Raw genomic sequence first — 18,031 nt, 5'->3', positions numbered from 1 at the left:
GGTGGGGGGAGAAGCTGATCAATCTGTGGCCAGAAAAATGCCATGATATTTTTCTTAGATAAATTGTTAAAATGGAGAAAATAATATAATATTAGCTTTGTTAAAAATTAAAACCAAAACCTAACCACAAACCACACAAAAACTTATGGGTTATAGTTTAGGTAAGAGGTATCTCCCCAAAACTCATGTGTGAGACAATGCAAGAAAATTTAGAGGTGCAATGATTATATAAGAACCTTAACCTAAGCAGTAGTTAATCCTGTGGTAACTGTAGGTAGGTAGGGTATAGCTACAAGAGGTAGGTCTTGGGGGACATGCCTTTGGGATTTATATTTTGTTCCTGGTGAGTGGAACTCTCTCTGCTTCTTGGTAGCTATGTCCTGGACTGCTTTCTTTTGCTGCCATGATATTGTGTCTTATCTTGGGCCCAAAGCAGTGAAGCTGGCCATCTGTGGACTAAGATCTCTAAAACCAGGAGCCCTAAGTAAACTTTCCCCTCTGTAAACTTGTTTGTCAGATGTTTCGGTCACAGTGACAAAAAGCTGACTAAAACACTAGTATGTGTATATGTTTGTAAAGAACTTTCAAAAGTAATAATTGGTAACTACAGGACTAGAACAATTGGATTGAAAATTTACTTTTTATTTCTCTGTTGTTTCAAGGTGTGATCCAAACTAGTGGTAATAGGAATTCACAGAAAAAGGCAGTTGTGAAATATAACACAGAAATGGGGTGGATGGTACTTGGCAGCTATTTGGATGTGAGTGGGAGGCAAATGAAGGAGTTCAAAGATGGCTCAGCAATTTCTAGCCAGAGTGATTAGGGAATGGTGATGTCATTTATAGAAACAAGGAGACTATGAGGAGCAAAGTGAATTCTTTATTGTTACCAGAGGAGAGATGATGACTCCAGGTTATCAATCAAAGCTGTGCTGCTTCTCATTTTAAATAATAACTGTTACAAAAGGAAATCTTCTTAGCTTGGTCCTGAAACTTCAGAAAAAATATAATGCCTCACTTGAAAGGTGAATTTACTTTATGTGAATTATATCTCAATAAAAATTTGAAAAATACTGCTTTATAGTTGCATTTCATATGAATTATGGAACTAAAGGGGCCAAACTATTATCTATGCATATTTTAAAACACAATAACATTTGTTTTTAAACAGAAAAAATCATAAAATTTAAAATAATATCAAACATGGGAAGAAAAATAACTTTCCTACTTATACAAAATGGAAGAGATATAAGATTTGACCTCTAAAATTTTTACTGAATGTTTTTTTGTGTTGTTTTCTTATAGTTATTCCTCTTGCAAATGTTTTTGTAACTCAATGCCTAGTGACTTATTAAAATGAGTGTGTTGTTGCTAAAAATATTCTATAGAGGTAGCCTTGCAAAGGTTTTTTTTTTAAAAAAAAAAAACAAACTTGGTGCACTTTAATTCCATAGAAAGGAGCATTAGATATTCAGCCCCATTGAGAATTTGTTTCTTGCAAATACTGTCAAAACGCTAGGAGAATTTATTTCCATACAATTATATCATATTTTATGTTGGGGCTGAAATAGAAGTGTGTAATCCATCAGTCCGAGATCTTTTGCATAGGTAAATGAGTCAACAAAGTCTCCTGAATAAATCATTTTAATTTTAATTTTCAGTTATATGGAAATCAGCTTCTGTACATCTTTATTCTCCATTTATCATTTAATGTATTTTTACTTTTAGAGACTATTCCTATGTTAATCTTTTTAGATAAATTATGTAGTCTTCCATACGAAATGTTTTTCATATTGTATATGTTCTAGTGAGTTAAAATGGGACATTTGTATAATGGCCATGTTTTAATTTTAAGTCTAAAGAATTTTATGAATTTCAAAACCTTCAGAGAACTGAGTGATTATGTTACCGTGTGAAATCACAAGTTGATTTTTTTATTCTCTAATTCTTACAATTTGGTTTAAGCTACATATAGTCTCCCATTAAGAAAAAAGAACAAAGATAATAAACTTATATTTTGTATATTTCTTGTTTTCCAGAAAATAAAAACTGTTGGAACCAGTAATGCAGATGTCCCTTTGGCTGATCCCGGAATGTACCAGTTGGACATTACATTAAGAAGGGGTCAAAGTTTAGCTGCCCGAGATCGAGGAGGTATGAACATAAGAACAATATCACCTAGATGCTTTTTTTTGTGTATTTGTGAGAAAGATTGCTTCCTTTATGATTGCTTAAGTTTGAGTAAAAACTGTAATATTGTAATTTTGAGAAGTTTGGATTTAATGATGCAATTTGATATATTACCTCACTCCTCTGACCATGGAGAAAGAGGTTTTGATGTAGGTTCCAAACCATGACCTACTTGACCCAGACAGCAAGGTCCTTCCCACACTGCTGACAAGTTAGACTCTATTTGTATATGATCAGTGGAACAGGTGGTTACATAGATGAGGTGTCTATTTGAAGCTATACCAGTAGTTACTTTTTAGTAGACCCAGTTAAATCTACTGAAATTGCAAAATCCAGGACTAGTATCTCACCAAAACTTTAGAGCTTTCCATCAAATAACTATTTGAGACTTAGTTGGACCTTGCAATAGGATTAAACAGGACTTGGTGGATTGAACAGGTTTTTTTTGTAGGCCATGATGAGGCAGAGGACAATATAAATACTCCTTAGATTGTAAGTGCAGTGTCCTGATGAACTAGGCTGGAGCACCTGAGGGATTCCTAAACCCAGGGTAGAGGCAGGATCAGGGATAAATTCCCAAATAGACTATGTAGCATCCTTCATAAATTTTAATTACTAGCCATGCAGGAGATAGATACCTGGAGATCTCGGAAAGCTTCCAGTCTCACAAGAAGCAGAGTTTTGGTGAAAATTTTCCTGCTGGGAGGGAGGAAAGTCCCTAAACCTATGCTATTTTGTCATTATACCACTGGAGCGACCCATAACATTCTATGATACAGTTTTTCTCCTTCTATCCTAACAGATTTCCATACTTAGGGAATAGAAGGAGCCAGATTAAGACTATAGTCTAGCTGGACATGGTGCATGTCTGTAATCCCAGCAGCTCAGGAGGCTGAGACAGAAGGATCGCAAGTTCAAAGATAGCCTTAGCAACTTAGTGTGACTCCAAGCAACTTAGTGAGACCCTGTCTTAAAATATAAGAAGGACTGGGGATGTGACTCAGTGCTTGTTTGAGTGCCCCTGGGTTCAATCCCAGGTACCAAAAACAAAACAAAACCCAAAACAAAATAGGCTATAATCTAAATTTATGTCTTCTATCTCCAAAGGGATAAAATATTTTTATATAATAGTGGTTTTTATGATTAAAAACTATAATAGTTTTAATTTTAAGTAAATATTAGTAAGTAGAACATTTTTTCAAATATTGCTTTTGTCATACTAATAATAGAAAACTACACTATAACAAAATACAAGCAATATTGAACAAGTACAAATAATTTTATCTTTTTAGTAATTAGAACATTATTAATGAATGATGATTGAAAATGTTAGAACAGATGGGAAAGATTTCAAAATTAAACATCTGGTCTAGCAGGTGAGGAGAAATGTTTATTGGATTGAACTACTTCAAGTAAGTTATAATTAGATTACCAAAAGAAAACAATGTTATTAGCACAGTATTAACATTATTTCATATAACATTTTTTTTTAGTTTTCAAGCTGCTCTCAATATATTATTTTTAAAACAGAATTAAACCACTGAACTGGAGATAAAAATTTTATTCCTATATAAACCCTCAGTAATTTAAAATATATTCATTTACAATGGATTAATTGTTTATAATTAAAAAAATTTAAAAACAACCTAATAGCCATTAATAGGGGGCAAGGTTTAATAAACTATAGTACATCCACATGAGCATGCAGCTGTAAAAGAGAAGGAAAAATCTTTAGGAATTAATAAGGAAAATTGTAGAAGATATATTAAGTTTACTTAGGAAATGTTCAAAAGAATATCAAAATATGCATCATTTCATGTAAGAAAAAATCATATAAGAAATTTTGCATTTTTTTCTAATTTGTACAAAAAGAAGAACAGGAAGAAAATCAGAAATGAATAAAATTGATAACATGCAGAATGTAACTAAGATCAGGTGACAAGAATAGGGGATGGGAATAAGGTAAAAGGGGGAGGAAGGAGTAATATTTCCCTGAGTAAACCATAGTTCTTGTACGTTTCTAACTATGGCAATATTTAGCACCTTAAAATAATGACTAGATTGGTTAGTTAAAGTCAATAGGGCATGGGAGGAACTCAGAAAGAAATATAACCACACCTCAGGGAGTTGTTGAATAAATAACTAATCTAAGAAACTATGTAAAAAAGTAGTGTTATATTCTATAAAAGTTAAAAATAAATAAACAGAAATATTGCGTACTGGAGCGTTATTATCAATTCTTAGATGAATGTGTATGCTAGGAGCTAGCAAATAAGTAAATGTATTGTAGCGAATGAGAGCCAGGGAGTGAGAAACCTTGGAGAAAGAAATTACAAATACAGGAAAGGAGAAGGCTAATAAAGAGGACTGAAATGGAACTTGAAAGTGTTATATTAAGTGAAATAAGCAAAACCCAGAAAATCAAGGCTTGTATGTTTCCTTTCATATGTGGAAGCTCAAGAGAAAAAATGGGGGTCGGGGTGTTGGGAGGTGGTGAGGAGCTCATGAAAATAGAAAGGAGACCAGTAGAGTAGAGGAATGGAACCTGGAGGAGGGAGGATGGAAAGGAAAGGGAGGTATTGGGGAAGATGTTGAGCAAATTATGTATATTGTGTGCACATATGAATATGTAATAATGAATCCTACTATTATGTATTATTATAATGCACCAATATATGGGCAAAAAAGGAAATGGGTAAGTCTAGAATGATCCTTGTGGTATTAGGTAATGATGTGAACTAATAGGTTTTAATATGTGTTCAAATAGATATAAATACAAATGGATAGAGGTATGTGTGTATGTGTGTGTGTGTGTGTGTTTCCTACATCTATTTGCTGAAAGGGCCCAGAAGCTATAACAAAGGAACAAAGGTTTAATGATAAAATAGTAACACACCTAGGGCCTACGTATTTGTTTCGAAGTAGAATTTCCCTAATACAGTAATCAGGGCTCCTGGAGGAATGGTTGACTTCAGACCTGATGCAGGAAAAGTACAAGATGAGCCTGGAACATCTTGCATTGCCAGGAACTAAGGCAATGCTCTGAAGTTGATGGCAGAATGTCAAAATTGCATAGGGCCAACTTAAAGAAACTCCTAATGTCCAAAACTGGGACAATTTCAGCAACAAAATAAATAATGGTACTAATGTAGTATAACATGTGGAATATAATAAATATCTCTGATTTCATACTGATAAATAAATGATTGAATAAAAGAATAAGTGAGAGAGAAGGTACAGCTTTTCCTTACAGTAGAATTTCAATGTATGAGTGAAGAAGGGAAGATGAAAATAGAAATCACCTTTTAACAAACACTAATCACAATCGTTGTAGCCAAAAATCTTCAATGAATGCTAAAGTTACCTGTGCAAAATTATGATGTGAAACAGAGTATTTGCAGCATTTTGAAGTATTTTTCTGCAAGATATGAATGACTTACAAAAGCAAAAATACTAACTCTGGAGAAGTGTGGAAGACACCTCCTTAACCAAGTGATCAAAGGTGATTCAGAAGTAACGAGACATGCAGACATCACATAGCTCCTGATAAGGTACACCAAGCACCACCCATCATTTCTGTAGCATTCTTGTCAAAATGCAAAAGCTCAACAAAATAATAAGAGAACATCAGGCAAACTCCCATCATAAGACACAATTTATCTGAACAGAATCATCTCTATCTTTTGAAAGGTGTGTGCACAACCTCATTTCAACATTCCCTGTTTCTCCACAATTTGGGATCTCAAATTATTCTCTATAGATATTACTGACAAAAATATGAAACAGGTTTCAGGAAACTTGGCGGGGCATGTATTTAAGAAAAAAAATGGGAGAGGGGAAAAAAGAACAAAAAGAGAGAAAATATTACTTGGCAAGAATGAAGAATACAACAAAATGTTAAAAGGTGAACTCTAATTCAGTTTCACCAGTTTACCTTACTTTTGCATTTGTGAAATTTTAATTGGATAAGGGCAATAAGAGATAATTACAGGGAGGAAGCAACCTGAGTTACTTTTGGGGTTGAGTAAACATCTTTGACCCATCTCTGAATAAGTGTGTTAAACATTTGATTGGATAGATGGTATTGGGTCATTGTAGATTTATGAATTTATATGCATATAGCTGGTAGGATAATTAGATGGAAATGGATATTTAAAATTAGAAGAAAGCATTGCAGTCATGTGGGATTATAGTTTTGATCTTGAATTGGGATTATGAGTATGGAAGTGGAGAAGGAAAGGAACATATGAGAGAAGGTTCAAGGGAAGGTTCAGCAGGACCTGGGTTCATTTTCAAGGCAGGGGCTAAACAAACAAACCACCAACAACAAAACCTTTGGAAGTTTTAAAACTGATGGTGTCCGGGAGGTCCGTGCAGGTTGAAAAACAATGAATAAGACCCTTGCAAAGCCTTAGAATTAGCACATACTACACTCTTCATTTATCCCACTGATGTTGATATTCCTTTTTCACAGGAAAGGTGCCCTTCCCAATTGCTTTTCTATGGCCTGACAGTATTTTTTCCTGGAGTCTGAGAGTCTGTTTATGGTCATCCAGCAGGATTCCGTAAGGCCATTCTTTGGTCTGTGGACCACAAAAGCATTGCTGTAAAATTACTATTATGATCTTAGTAGTGTATCATAGTTATTAATAATACTGGAGTTCACTTTGACATAATCACATGTGCGTGGAATGTAATTTTCTCCCTTTCAGTCCCCAGTACTTTCTCTTTCTCTCCCCCTTCCATCCCACTGTTCCCTTGCCTCTACTCTGCTGGTCTCCCTTCTGTTCTCTGTCAATGTTCTTATCTTCTACCCAGCAAGACAAAAATGTCTGCATCCCCTATGCCTCATATCACATTTGCACAGGAGAATGGGAGGAAAAAACTCATTTCCACCTCTACCACTATCACTGGAATGCTGGACTTTGTTCCTCCAGAATCCTCCTTCATACATAGTAGTCACAGAGGCAGCCTCAGCTGCCCTCATTTTTATATTTTTGTTACCCCTTTTCCAGAACATCCAAATGGCTTCTTGAAATAGTACTACCATTTCCTGGGTTTTACTAGCTCTTCTTTAGGCAGCCTGATGAACCACAAAGTGCATGACCTTGGGAAACTGACACACATGAGGTCAAAGCCAAGTTCTACATTTTGTTAGCTGTGTGACTTTGAGTGAGATGTGTGTTTTCCCTATTCCAATTGAGGGTTCCAGGTTTAGAAATCAGAACTATAGGATGCCTTGTTAAATCTGCAATTGAGATAAATAATACATTGTCTTTCATACATATGTATAAATGTGTCAAATAATATTGGGAAAATACAAATATTAAAATATTATTTATCTGAAATCTGGGTTATCATTTTACCTGACCCTATGTAATTGTCAAGTACAGTTACTATTAGAAAAATTCCTTTTATATTTTAATTAAGTAGTACTTGTTAGGAGATATACCTTTTGACAGAGACATCTATATTATCATGTATTGGATTCTTAATGTAATGTTTTAACATAGTTATTTGTACTCTTAGAAAAATAAGAGCAATGTAGCAATTCCCTACAATTTGATTTCTTGAAATTTGGATTGTGAAGAATATATTGTATCCCTAGAGCTGCTTTTAAAAAAATTAACCCCATGGAGACCTAAAACAACAGAAATTTTTTTTTTCTCCATGTTGTAGAAGCCAGGAGTCAAAATATCAAGGTGTGGCAAGGAAAAACACCCTCCCAGAACTCCTGGAGAGAATTCTCCTCACTTGCAGCTTCTTGTGGCTCCAGGATTCTTTGGCTTTTTATAGATGCATCACTCCAGTCTCTGCCTCTGTCTTCATGTGGCCCTCCCCTCTGTGTCTCTGGGCCTTGTGTCTCCCTCTCCTTTCTCTTATAAAGACACAATGGTTGAATTTAGGATCCACCCTAAATACCGAATTACTGTATCCCAAGATTCTTAACTTAATTACATCAGCAAAGACCTTAATCTAAATGAGGTCACAGTCACAAGGACCAGGGATAAAGACTTAGACATATCTTCTTTTTGGGGGGGGTAAGGAGTCTCTAGAGGTTCAAGTTAACTACTACTGAGGACGATTGCTTCTCGTGCTAGGATCAAGTTTAAATATCAATCAGGTGAACTGGGTGAACTTTTTGTTATTCTGTTTATAGCAGTGTTAAAAATCCCTGCATTGCTGGGTCTGATGATGTATACCTGTATTTCCAGGGACTCTAGAGGCTGAGGCAGGAGGATCACAAGTTTGAGGCCAGCTTCAGCAACTTAATAAGATCCCATCTCAATTTTCAAAAGGTGGGGGGGGTGGGTATGTAACTCAGTGCCCCTGACTTCAATTCCCAGGTGAAAAAAAAAAAAAAGGTAAAAAAGGAAAAGGAAATTCCTGCATTGAGTAGAGTTAGAAGATCCTGGGTACCATACTCTGAATCTCTTGAAGCCTACCCTGTGAGTCTGATGTGTCTGTGCTGAAGGGTGTTTGCAGGTGTTCTGAGAACCACATTTCCAGATTGTGGTAGAAATCATAAAAGTCTCGTAGATGGGAAAAGATTTAGAAATTTACCACTAGCTAAGATTCACATTTCTCACTAATTGAGAACACCAAATATAATGCAGCCAGATCTGAGAAAATAAATTAGAGAGCATTATGTTTTCAAAAACAAATTCGATTTATTAAAACTGAAATGTATTCTGAATTCTAAGTGTAAACAAGGACTTTTTCAAGTTAGAGGGCCTGCCAGTAATTTTATCATTAGAATACGATTTGTGAAGCTCCTAAAGAGTTATTCTCCTAGTGGGTAGAGCAGAGTAATATAACTAGTGTGTATTGTGCACAAGGCAGGATGCACAGGTATATACATATACTTATATCTAAAGATATCTGCATATACAAATGTTTCCTCCAATCGTCACAGGACTGGCTGTGAGAGTACCTGTCATCTCTGATGTGTATTCATGGTTTGGTGTTCAGGTTCCTCTTTGTTTTTGATCCTGGGGAAATTTCTTTATAATAGGAATAGCTATATAGTCCAGTTAACCTGGGGGCTTTTGTTTTATACCTATTAACTGACATAATTATTAACAGTATTCCATTGCATTCTCAAGAGTCCCAGATTCAGACATATAGAATATACTAATGCTTTCTAAAATATCTTAATCTCATTAAAGTTCACCAGAAAATTAAGCAGTATGGGGGCTGGGGATGTAACTCAGTGGTAGAGTATGTGCATGCATGAGGCTCCTGGTTCAATCTCCAAATCTCCACTGTGTGTGTGTGTGTGTGTGTGTGTGTGTGTGTGTGTGCGCACATGTAATTGCTAAACCCTGAGAATGAACTTCTACCTGGAGATTTTGACTCCAAGATTGCACCATTGTCTAGAAAGTTTTTTATACTGGTCTTAACACTTTAGTCTATGTCAGAGAAAAGGGTACAGTGGCTCCTCTCTGGGATTTGTCTGCAGCAGTATGTCTGTGGGGTGTTCCTTTCTTTAAGATAGATTCCTAAGGTTTAGCAAGAGGTGACATCCTTTACCAGAGGTAAATTTGGGATTTTAAGTTAAAGAGCAGTTACTACAATTTCCTGAAGATACTCTGAGGATGATATTTCCACTGTTGAAACATAATCATAGTTCACCTATCTAAATATTATTTACTTTTTAAGTTGTTCTTTCTTCCATTATTAGGATTACAAATTTGCTTCCTTCCTAAGGAAGAAAAGAGGACCAATTTTTATTAAACTTTTGTAAATAACTACATTGCCATGTGAAGTAAAAGGATCCAGGAAAGGCCCGGAGGACAATATCTGACACTCTTCTCAGTACTTTAGAGATAATCAATATTCAATGTGTTTCCTTCAGCATCTGCATAGGCTTTGCCAATGGTGTTCTTTTCAAATGAGGTTTGATTGTAGATGAACTTGATTTAGAATAAGTATGATTTAATTCAGCAGCTGTTAATAAAGATGGCAGTAAGCTTAACCCATTTTAAAAGCATATCTCTGTGTTACTTTATTAGAGACATTGTTCTTATGTTTCTCTGGGGCTAATGGTTTTCCATATTGAGCCTTCTTAAAAGGTATGTTTCTTCTTGGTATTGTGTTTTTGGATTTTTATGCCCTTTGCCTATATGAAGAAATATTCTCAGGAATTTGGTTATGTATTGCCCCAAATTGGATATTACACAAATTATTCTGTAAATTTTGAAAGGTCGGATGGCTTAGTATATCTATTAAGAATGAGTTCACATTTTCAGTACAACTGATATGAAATTATAGGCCCATTAATTAAGATTATTTTAAGAGATGTTATTCATTCTAATTGGCAACAATTCAATCTTCTAAATTTAGGGCAAAGGATAGAACAAAAAGGAACGAAAGTGCTTTATTGTGTGCTTATAAAATAAACCATTAAAAGTAATACCAATAATATCTGAAAACAAATAACTATAATTAGAAATGTGTCTTCACTTTCACAGTTATATTTCTTTTTCTGATGACCTTACATTAGCGACCTACTTTCACAAAGTCATTTGCCATTGCATCGAAAGTGCTCTGGAAATCCAAAAATTTAAGTTCCCTGTTGTAGTTATTCAGGTCTCAGTTTACATTTTGAAATCTGCACCCATGAGTTCATCTCTGCAACCTCAATAGTCTTTTCCACCAAGGTCTGAGACTGACTTCCTTTGTGATTCCTCTTGAAGACACAATCTCTGTCCCAGTAGCTAATAGTAGGAACATAAGGCATCAAGCACAAGGGGAGAAGGAAGGCTACCTGCTGATGAAAGTCTGAATGCCTCTGGTTTACCTATAAACGATGCCAGAATGGATGACAGCAGCATCTCCTTTTGGAAGTGAGTATATAAGCCAATATACATAGCTCTAATGTAAGTGATGATTACCCTGAGAGGAGCAATACGTTATGAACAGTGAAAGCACTGGCAAATCTCTACTGCCTTACAATCAGCACTGAGCACTGGCACCAAAAGCATCTCCAACTGATCAATAATTTAAAAACTAAAATTGGAATCTACCTAGAAATAAATTTTATGAATAACACTGTAACTATACAAAATTGACCTTAGATAATTGAGTTTTACATATACATCTCAAAAAGAACAAAAGAGTATTCCATAAGCATTGTGGCTCTTGGTTCAACTAAACATCAGCCTTACAAGACTATCTATGTCCATACTTGACACAGTCTGTTTAAGAGGATATAGGACCAGAACTACAGCTTATCAGCCAGAAAGCACCAGATATCCCTTGTAGTCTATGTAGCAGCTCCAGCTCCCACTACCATCTGCGAGTTATTTATATTTTGGGTAACATAGTGCAGATGCAAAAAGACAAGATCCACACTGAGGAGGTGTGGGAGCCAACCTGACATAAAGGCTTCATTTGCCATAGGAGCCAGTACTTCTTGTAACTACTTCATAGATATATCCTGTTATAACAGTCATTATGCTCAGAAAAGCTCAAAGACGTGACTTCCTACCAGGTGTTTCTGTTTGTCTTGGTCTAGATAAAATTTACTAATCAGGGAATCATTTTGCCATTTGTTGTTTAGTAACATATAGGTATATTCTTTCATCAGGCTTCCAAGAGAATACTAAATTAACTAAAGGTAATGTTCTCATTAGGAAAAGGGTATAGGTTTCCCCACACTAGAGTAAGTACTGAGAAAATTTAGAAAACGTGGTGCATTCCTAATTTGTGCCTGATTGTATTATGCAGTCCCTTTGCACTTGAATGACACAGGGCAGGTTTCAAGGTGAGGGAGCAAGCCTTCTGTGTTCCTAGCAGCTGTTCAGCAAGCACCAGTATGTCTGTATATAAAAACACCCTCTCAGTTTCATCATTCCAAATTTATGACCTGACCTTGGATAACAATAAAATCAAACAGAATTTCCAGAGCAGCACACAAATGCTCAAGGACATGCAGGAGGACTACAACCTTGACTGTGCTACTAACACAGTAGCAATACTTTATAGCAATCCCAATGGAGGCAAAACAACAAGTAACTCAGCAATTACAGGTTGTCTAGTCATAGGAAACCTTTATCATTTTTTCTAACAATTTTTTAAAAATAACTGACCATGGTCAAAAAATACTCAAAATCATCATAAAAGCAGACCCTGTTTCTTCTCTCTATGGAAAACAAATTTTCACTGCTTTGTATTGGTAATAGACTGTCTTCTCAATCACCATTTTTCTTTCCAATTTCTATTATACTTAAACTTCTTTTAAAAGTAAGTTAAAATGGGGCTGGGGTTGTGGCTCAGTGGTAGGCGCCTGACATACATGAGGCACTGGGTTTGATTCTCAGCACCACATACAAATAAATAAAGATCCATCAACAACTTTAAAATATTTTTTAAAAACGTTAAAATTATCTCCATATGCATATTTTCAATATATAGACATGTATGTGAAACAATGGTAGATAATATATTTTGGATTGAATATAATTAATTTTAAGAAGTACAAGATACTTTACTCCATTAATTTTACTTTTGAAACTTCATGGCTATTGGTGTTACAAATACATTTGCATATTTAAAAACATGTAAATAAAAGCTATTCAGTAAATTCTAATGTGAACTAGGAACCTTAGGTGTTATGATGTTTGGATTTAGATTGATCATTTGTAACAAATGTACCATTCTGCTGGGATGTTCACAGTGGGGGAGGCTGTGTGTGTGTTTCAGGGTCCCTCTTTGTACTTTCTGCTCAATTTTGCTGGGAAGTTAAGATTAATATAAAAGGTAAAGCATACTTTAAAAAAGAAAGAAAAGAAAAACCTATCCTGTGGTGACCAGGTATCTTTGTTCTGTTTATTTTAAATATTAAATGACAAACATTACATATTAATTACTTCAAGTCTCAAAGTTAAATATGAATCATGGAAGGAAAATTTATATTGACATTGCCAAGGAATACAACCATGACTAATGTTAAAACCCATCAGAGAAATACAGAACCTTAAAGTTTTATCAAAGAATCCAAATGGAATAGCACACAGCATTTCCTAAAGTATAAAATAAACACACTTTAAAAATATAGATACTACTCTATTTCAGTTCAGTTTTATACCTGTTACATCCAAACATCCTTAAATTTTAAGTGAAATTAGTGATCACTTAACTATCCTATAGGACATGTCTCAAAATTTCTAGTTCATTTCATTTCTCCCCTTTGTTTTTTTCCCTTTCCCTTCACTTCCTCTTATATGTAATTTTATATAACAGTAGATGGAGTAGAGAGAGAAGATGGGAGGGGAGCGGAGGGGAGGGGGGATAGTAGAGGATAGGAAAGGCAACAGAGTACAACAGACACTAGTATGGCAATATGTAAAACAGTGGGTGTGTAACCGATGTGATTCTGCAATCTGTATACGGGGTAAAAATGGGAGTTCATAACCCACTTGAATCAAATGTATGAAATATGATATGTCAAGAACTATGTAATGTTTTGAATAACCAACAATAAAAATTAAAAAAAATAAAATAAAAATTTCTAGTTAATTAGGCCTCCTATCAGAAAATAAATATGATTTACATGAATGAAATGCAATGTTTGCATTATATCCCATTTGGTAATACAGGCAAAGAGAAGATATTTAGCTGTCTTTAAATCAAGTTTTAAAGAGTTAAGGTTCAAGAATTTTCTATGATTAGGAATATTAAAGAGACTTAATTAAGTGACCCTAAAGGACATTTTATAATTATGTAATACTTATTTACCATTTAATATTACCATCTTTGAATCTTTATTTAAAAATCTTAAGACAAAAGGTTTCTTAAGGACAGACTATTAGCATACCTTTTGTTCTTCATCTTATCTTAGTAATCAAGAACACCTATTAACTACAACTCTACCCTTCTCTTTTAAACATTTTTTCCTTCCCTTACATGGGGAAGGGGGTGTCTTAAATCTCCTTATTCTAAATTTACATGTACCTGCTAATTTCAGGACCAATCAAAATATGAGCTCTATTCAATTGGGGAGACTACATAAGCTTGTTGATTTCTCTCTGGAGTCTGGTAAAAATACCTTGTCAAAAGAAAAATCCTGTCCCAACATAGTATAGTGATAGCTCTTTTGCCTCAGGGAAAAATGTCATCTTGCTCAATTTTTTGTTCTGTTTTATAAAAACCAGAGCTATCTCTTCAATTCACTCTAGGACAGTATCCTTTTCTTGAAAAGTTCTTATGAAATTAGCGATCAGATACTTTCTTCTCCTTTCACTTTTAAAGCAATTTAATTAGATTTTTTTAATAAAATGTATAGTTATCCTTAATTTTTAGAGAAGATCTAAAAAGAAAAAAAAACATACAGTTGTACATATATACTAGTGATTTTCAAAGTTTAGTACCCAGAACAGTACCTTCAAAATCACTTTGGAACTTGAAAATTATCAGACCCCAGCCTAGACCTATTGAATCATAAACTCTAGAAAAAAAGACCTATTCACCTGTGTTTTAAGAAAAACTTCTAGGATTCTGATATATACTAAAGTTTGTGAATCACTGATTAAAAAAAGACGTCCAGCTGGTCATGGTGGTGCACACATGGAATCCCAATAACTTAGGAATCTGAGGCAGGAGGATCTCAAGTTTGAGGCCAGCCTGGGTAACATATACCCTGTCTTAAAAAAATAAATAAATAAAAAAGGGGCTGGGGATGCACAGTGGTAGAGCATGCATGAGTTCAGTCTCCAATTATACAAACACATACACACAGATGTCCAAAGAACCTCACTGGCACCAATAGTTATATGGACAATTAGAAAGCCACTATTCCAATTACTATGTATAATTCTAATTAGTGGGTAAATGAAACTGTGGACCAAACTGTAGGCCAGGCACAGTGGTCCACACTATAATCCAGCTGCTCAGAGGTGGAGGCAGGAGGATCTCACATTCAAAACCAGCCTCAGCAACTTAGTGAGGCCCCAAGCAACTTAGTGAGACCTTGCCTCAAGATAAAATGTAAAAAGGACTGGGGACGTGGATCAGTGGTTAAGCATCCCTGGGTTCAATCCCTAGCATCCCCTCCAAAAAAAAAAAAAAAGGATAATAATAATAATAATCCACAGTATAGCCAAAAGACTTCAGTGAAAGATTACTTGCTCACCCTAAACTTTATTTCTAAGAGTGTTTCTCACTCTTTAGTAACACAGTGGACAGCTATGTAGTAACTCTCAAACACAACACATACCACAGAATTCCTCATATCTAAAGCACTCTAGAAACCTGTGCAGTCTTCTAGGTACCTCTTCCTGGAGCTTCTGGAGACCCTTCAATATTCTAGCCTTACTCAGGCCTTTGGACCCAGTTCACTCCTCCAGGGCCTAAGGTTAGATGAGGGTCCTTCCAAATGGACATTAGACTTTGACACGAGGGGGCTGTGAACATGAGCTCAGATTCCCATGCCTTTGAGAAGTCTGGCTATTTTCTGGTTACAGTGCTCTTAAAGAGAAAGAAATCTCCAATGTTGTTCCTCCATCTAGTGGCAGACATCTGCTTGGCTTTGATGTTCCCCTAATCACTCCAAGAATTGCCTGGGGACTAAGAGAACCATTTCAGTCAGTTTAGTTGCTCACACGTGTTGGAGATTAATTGCAATCTCTTTTTGCAAGTGAAAAGGCTCTCTGAAGGACAGTTTAAAAATTCACTTCCAATAACATTTTATTGATAAATTTTAAATCCCTGTCCTTCTTTGTTTTATATCAAAAGTAAACTTGAGGTTTCTACATCAGAGAACAGGCATTATTATTTTGCACACTGGTTTCCCATGTTGACTCTCCCCTTCCCTGTGGGACAGAGTAAGAAGAGCACTTAGAAAACTATGGGAAACACTACTCCAGAGTATTGAATATTATTTGGAGTTAATTATTACTGATCTCTATTTCACTCTTTCAATAATGTTGAACAACAAAAGTATTCTTTACTGTTATGAATACGCACTGCCAGGAGGAACCCACAAATCTTGCCATTTGGAGTTTCTATAAAAACTCCACACAGAAGCTCCTCCTCCCTTCTGGAGAGAGGGAATTTGACTTAATCTTTCTAATGAAAATGAATTATCTGTTCAGAAAAGAGAAGGTTCCCAGATATTTGTAACTCTTTGAAAAGTAAAGTCATGGCCGAGGGCCTATAAACCTTAGAGTATGAAGAGAAAATGGTTCTGGAAGGAGGAGACACTGTCTTATAGCCTGCAGTTCATTATTCATTATTCTTAGTTATTACTTATTGCTTATTTCTGTCAAGCATGGATTTTATCCATTGTGAATGTGTAGGTGCTCTGTAATTATAATCTAATGTGAAATTCTCGTTATAAAGAATGACCAATTTGATATGCACAAATATCTTTAAAATGTAGAAGGTTAAGTTGCTTAAAATTTTGTAGCATTCATTGTATACCAAAATGTACTCAGAGGCAATGACTACAAAATGGTGCATCTGATTTTTTTTAAAATTGTATAGCATTTTGAGACCTTATTGAAAAAAGTTATCAGAGAATAATTTCTAGTTAAAGTAAGAAAACGAACCAAGCGATGTTCTTCTTTATTCCAAAAATTTGTGAGCATAAAATAACTAAAATAAATTGCTTTTCCAGAAAAGCACATTCAAGTTTTAAAATTCTGAAGCTTCAGTTAATTTATTCTAAATGATCTCTTATTGACAGTCTGTTAGTTATAGAAGGAATAACATGGTTTTAACTTGGGTTCACCATAAGCAGACCCTGACAAGCAGATTGGAGTATCTTTGGCTGACAATCCCAGACATCAGCGACAAGGGGAAGGATGAGGCAGGAAAGGGGCCAGCACAGAGTAAATGAAGAAATAAGCAACCTCTGGGGATCCTGGGACACCATATGGAACCTCCTCAGCAAGTTCCAGTGAGGAACCAAGAACATGAGTTGCTTATTCAGCAATTCCCATTTGCCATTGGTTGCGGCCTGCTCCCAAGGCATAGGTCAAATATGCACCAGTGGCTGCAGAAAGTCACTAGTGTTTGTAAAAAGGATGGAAGTAAAAAGCCTTTGGTGTGAAGGGAAACTGAGAATGCAGACAGCATATGGCCGGGTACCACAACATCTGCTACTGCATGGGTTTGGCATCAGAGAGACCAGAACTAAGTCACTGAATAACTAAACTTCACTTGCAAATGAAGTAACAAAAGTGTCTACCTCTCAGGCTTGTTCTAAAGATTGAATGGGATTCTGCATAGGAAGTTTTGTACAATATGAAAAGTCAGCCATCTGATAAAATTTTCATCACCATCAGCATTATAATTAGCCTGACATTAACTAAAATATGAATAATTAAATTGGTGAATATTTGAATGAAATATGCAAGGACATTTTCTTTTCTGTTATTTTAGTGGTAGTACGTATTCTACTTGGATCTGGCATTCAGCATTTGCTTTTGTGCTTCAAGAACTTCTCTGGTTGTGTGCTACAGTGACACACCATAGTCAGAAACATCATAGTTTCTGCCCTAACAAGTAGCTGATGTTGACAGCCTACTCATTGTATGTCTTTGTACTACTTATTCCAACGTGACAGCTCATCTACCCTACAGGAAAAGAAAAGTAGGATTTTGTTGAGAAAAAAAAAGCAAACATTAAAAGTTATAAAAGGAAATCAGTGCAATCTAAAAGAAGAGTGATTTTTAAAAAAAAGCAACTGTTTGTCTGATTTCTTATACTTTTTAATCCAACTCTTTGAAGCACAAAGCTCCTATTTTCTTTAAAATATCATACAAGGCTTTCATTAATCATTTCAGAATTGCACTCTGAGAATGATGATAAAATCTGAAAAGGAATTGTTACCAGTT

General features: G+C 35.3%; 1 protein-coding gene across 4 annotated transcripts in view; it reads left to right on the top strand.

Annotated features, from left to right (window-relative positions):
• Mctp1 (multiple C2 and transmembrane domain containing 1) overlaps window positions 1-18,031 on the top strand; it is a 516,302-nt gene that overhangs the window by 225,495 nt on the left and 272,776 nt on the right. For all 4 annotated transcript variants that reach the window (XM_077796266.1, XM_077796264.1, XM_077796263.1 and 1 more), the window contains exon 2: window positions 2,039-2,153. In XM_077796266.1, coding sequence (XP_077652392.1) covers window positions 2,039-2,153 — 115 coding nt within the window. The remainder of the gene's footprint in view (window positions 1-2,038; window positions 2,154-18,031) is intronic.

The sequence above is a fragment of the Urocitellus parryii genome, chromosome 1 (genome assembly GCF_045843805.1).
Source record: "Urocitellus parryii isolate mUroPar1 chromosome 1, mUroPar1.hap1, whole genome shotgun sequence".
NCBI classification, from domain to species: Eukaryota; Metazoa; Chordata; class Mammalia; order Rodentia; family Sciuridae; genus Urocitellus; species Urocitellus parryii.
This window is presented reverse-complemented; position numbering and strand designations above follow the sequence as displayed.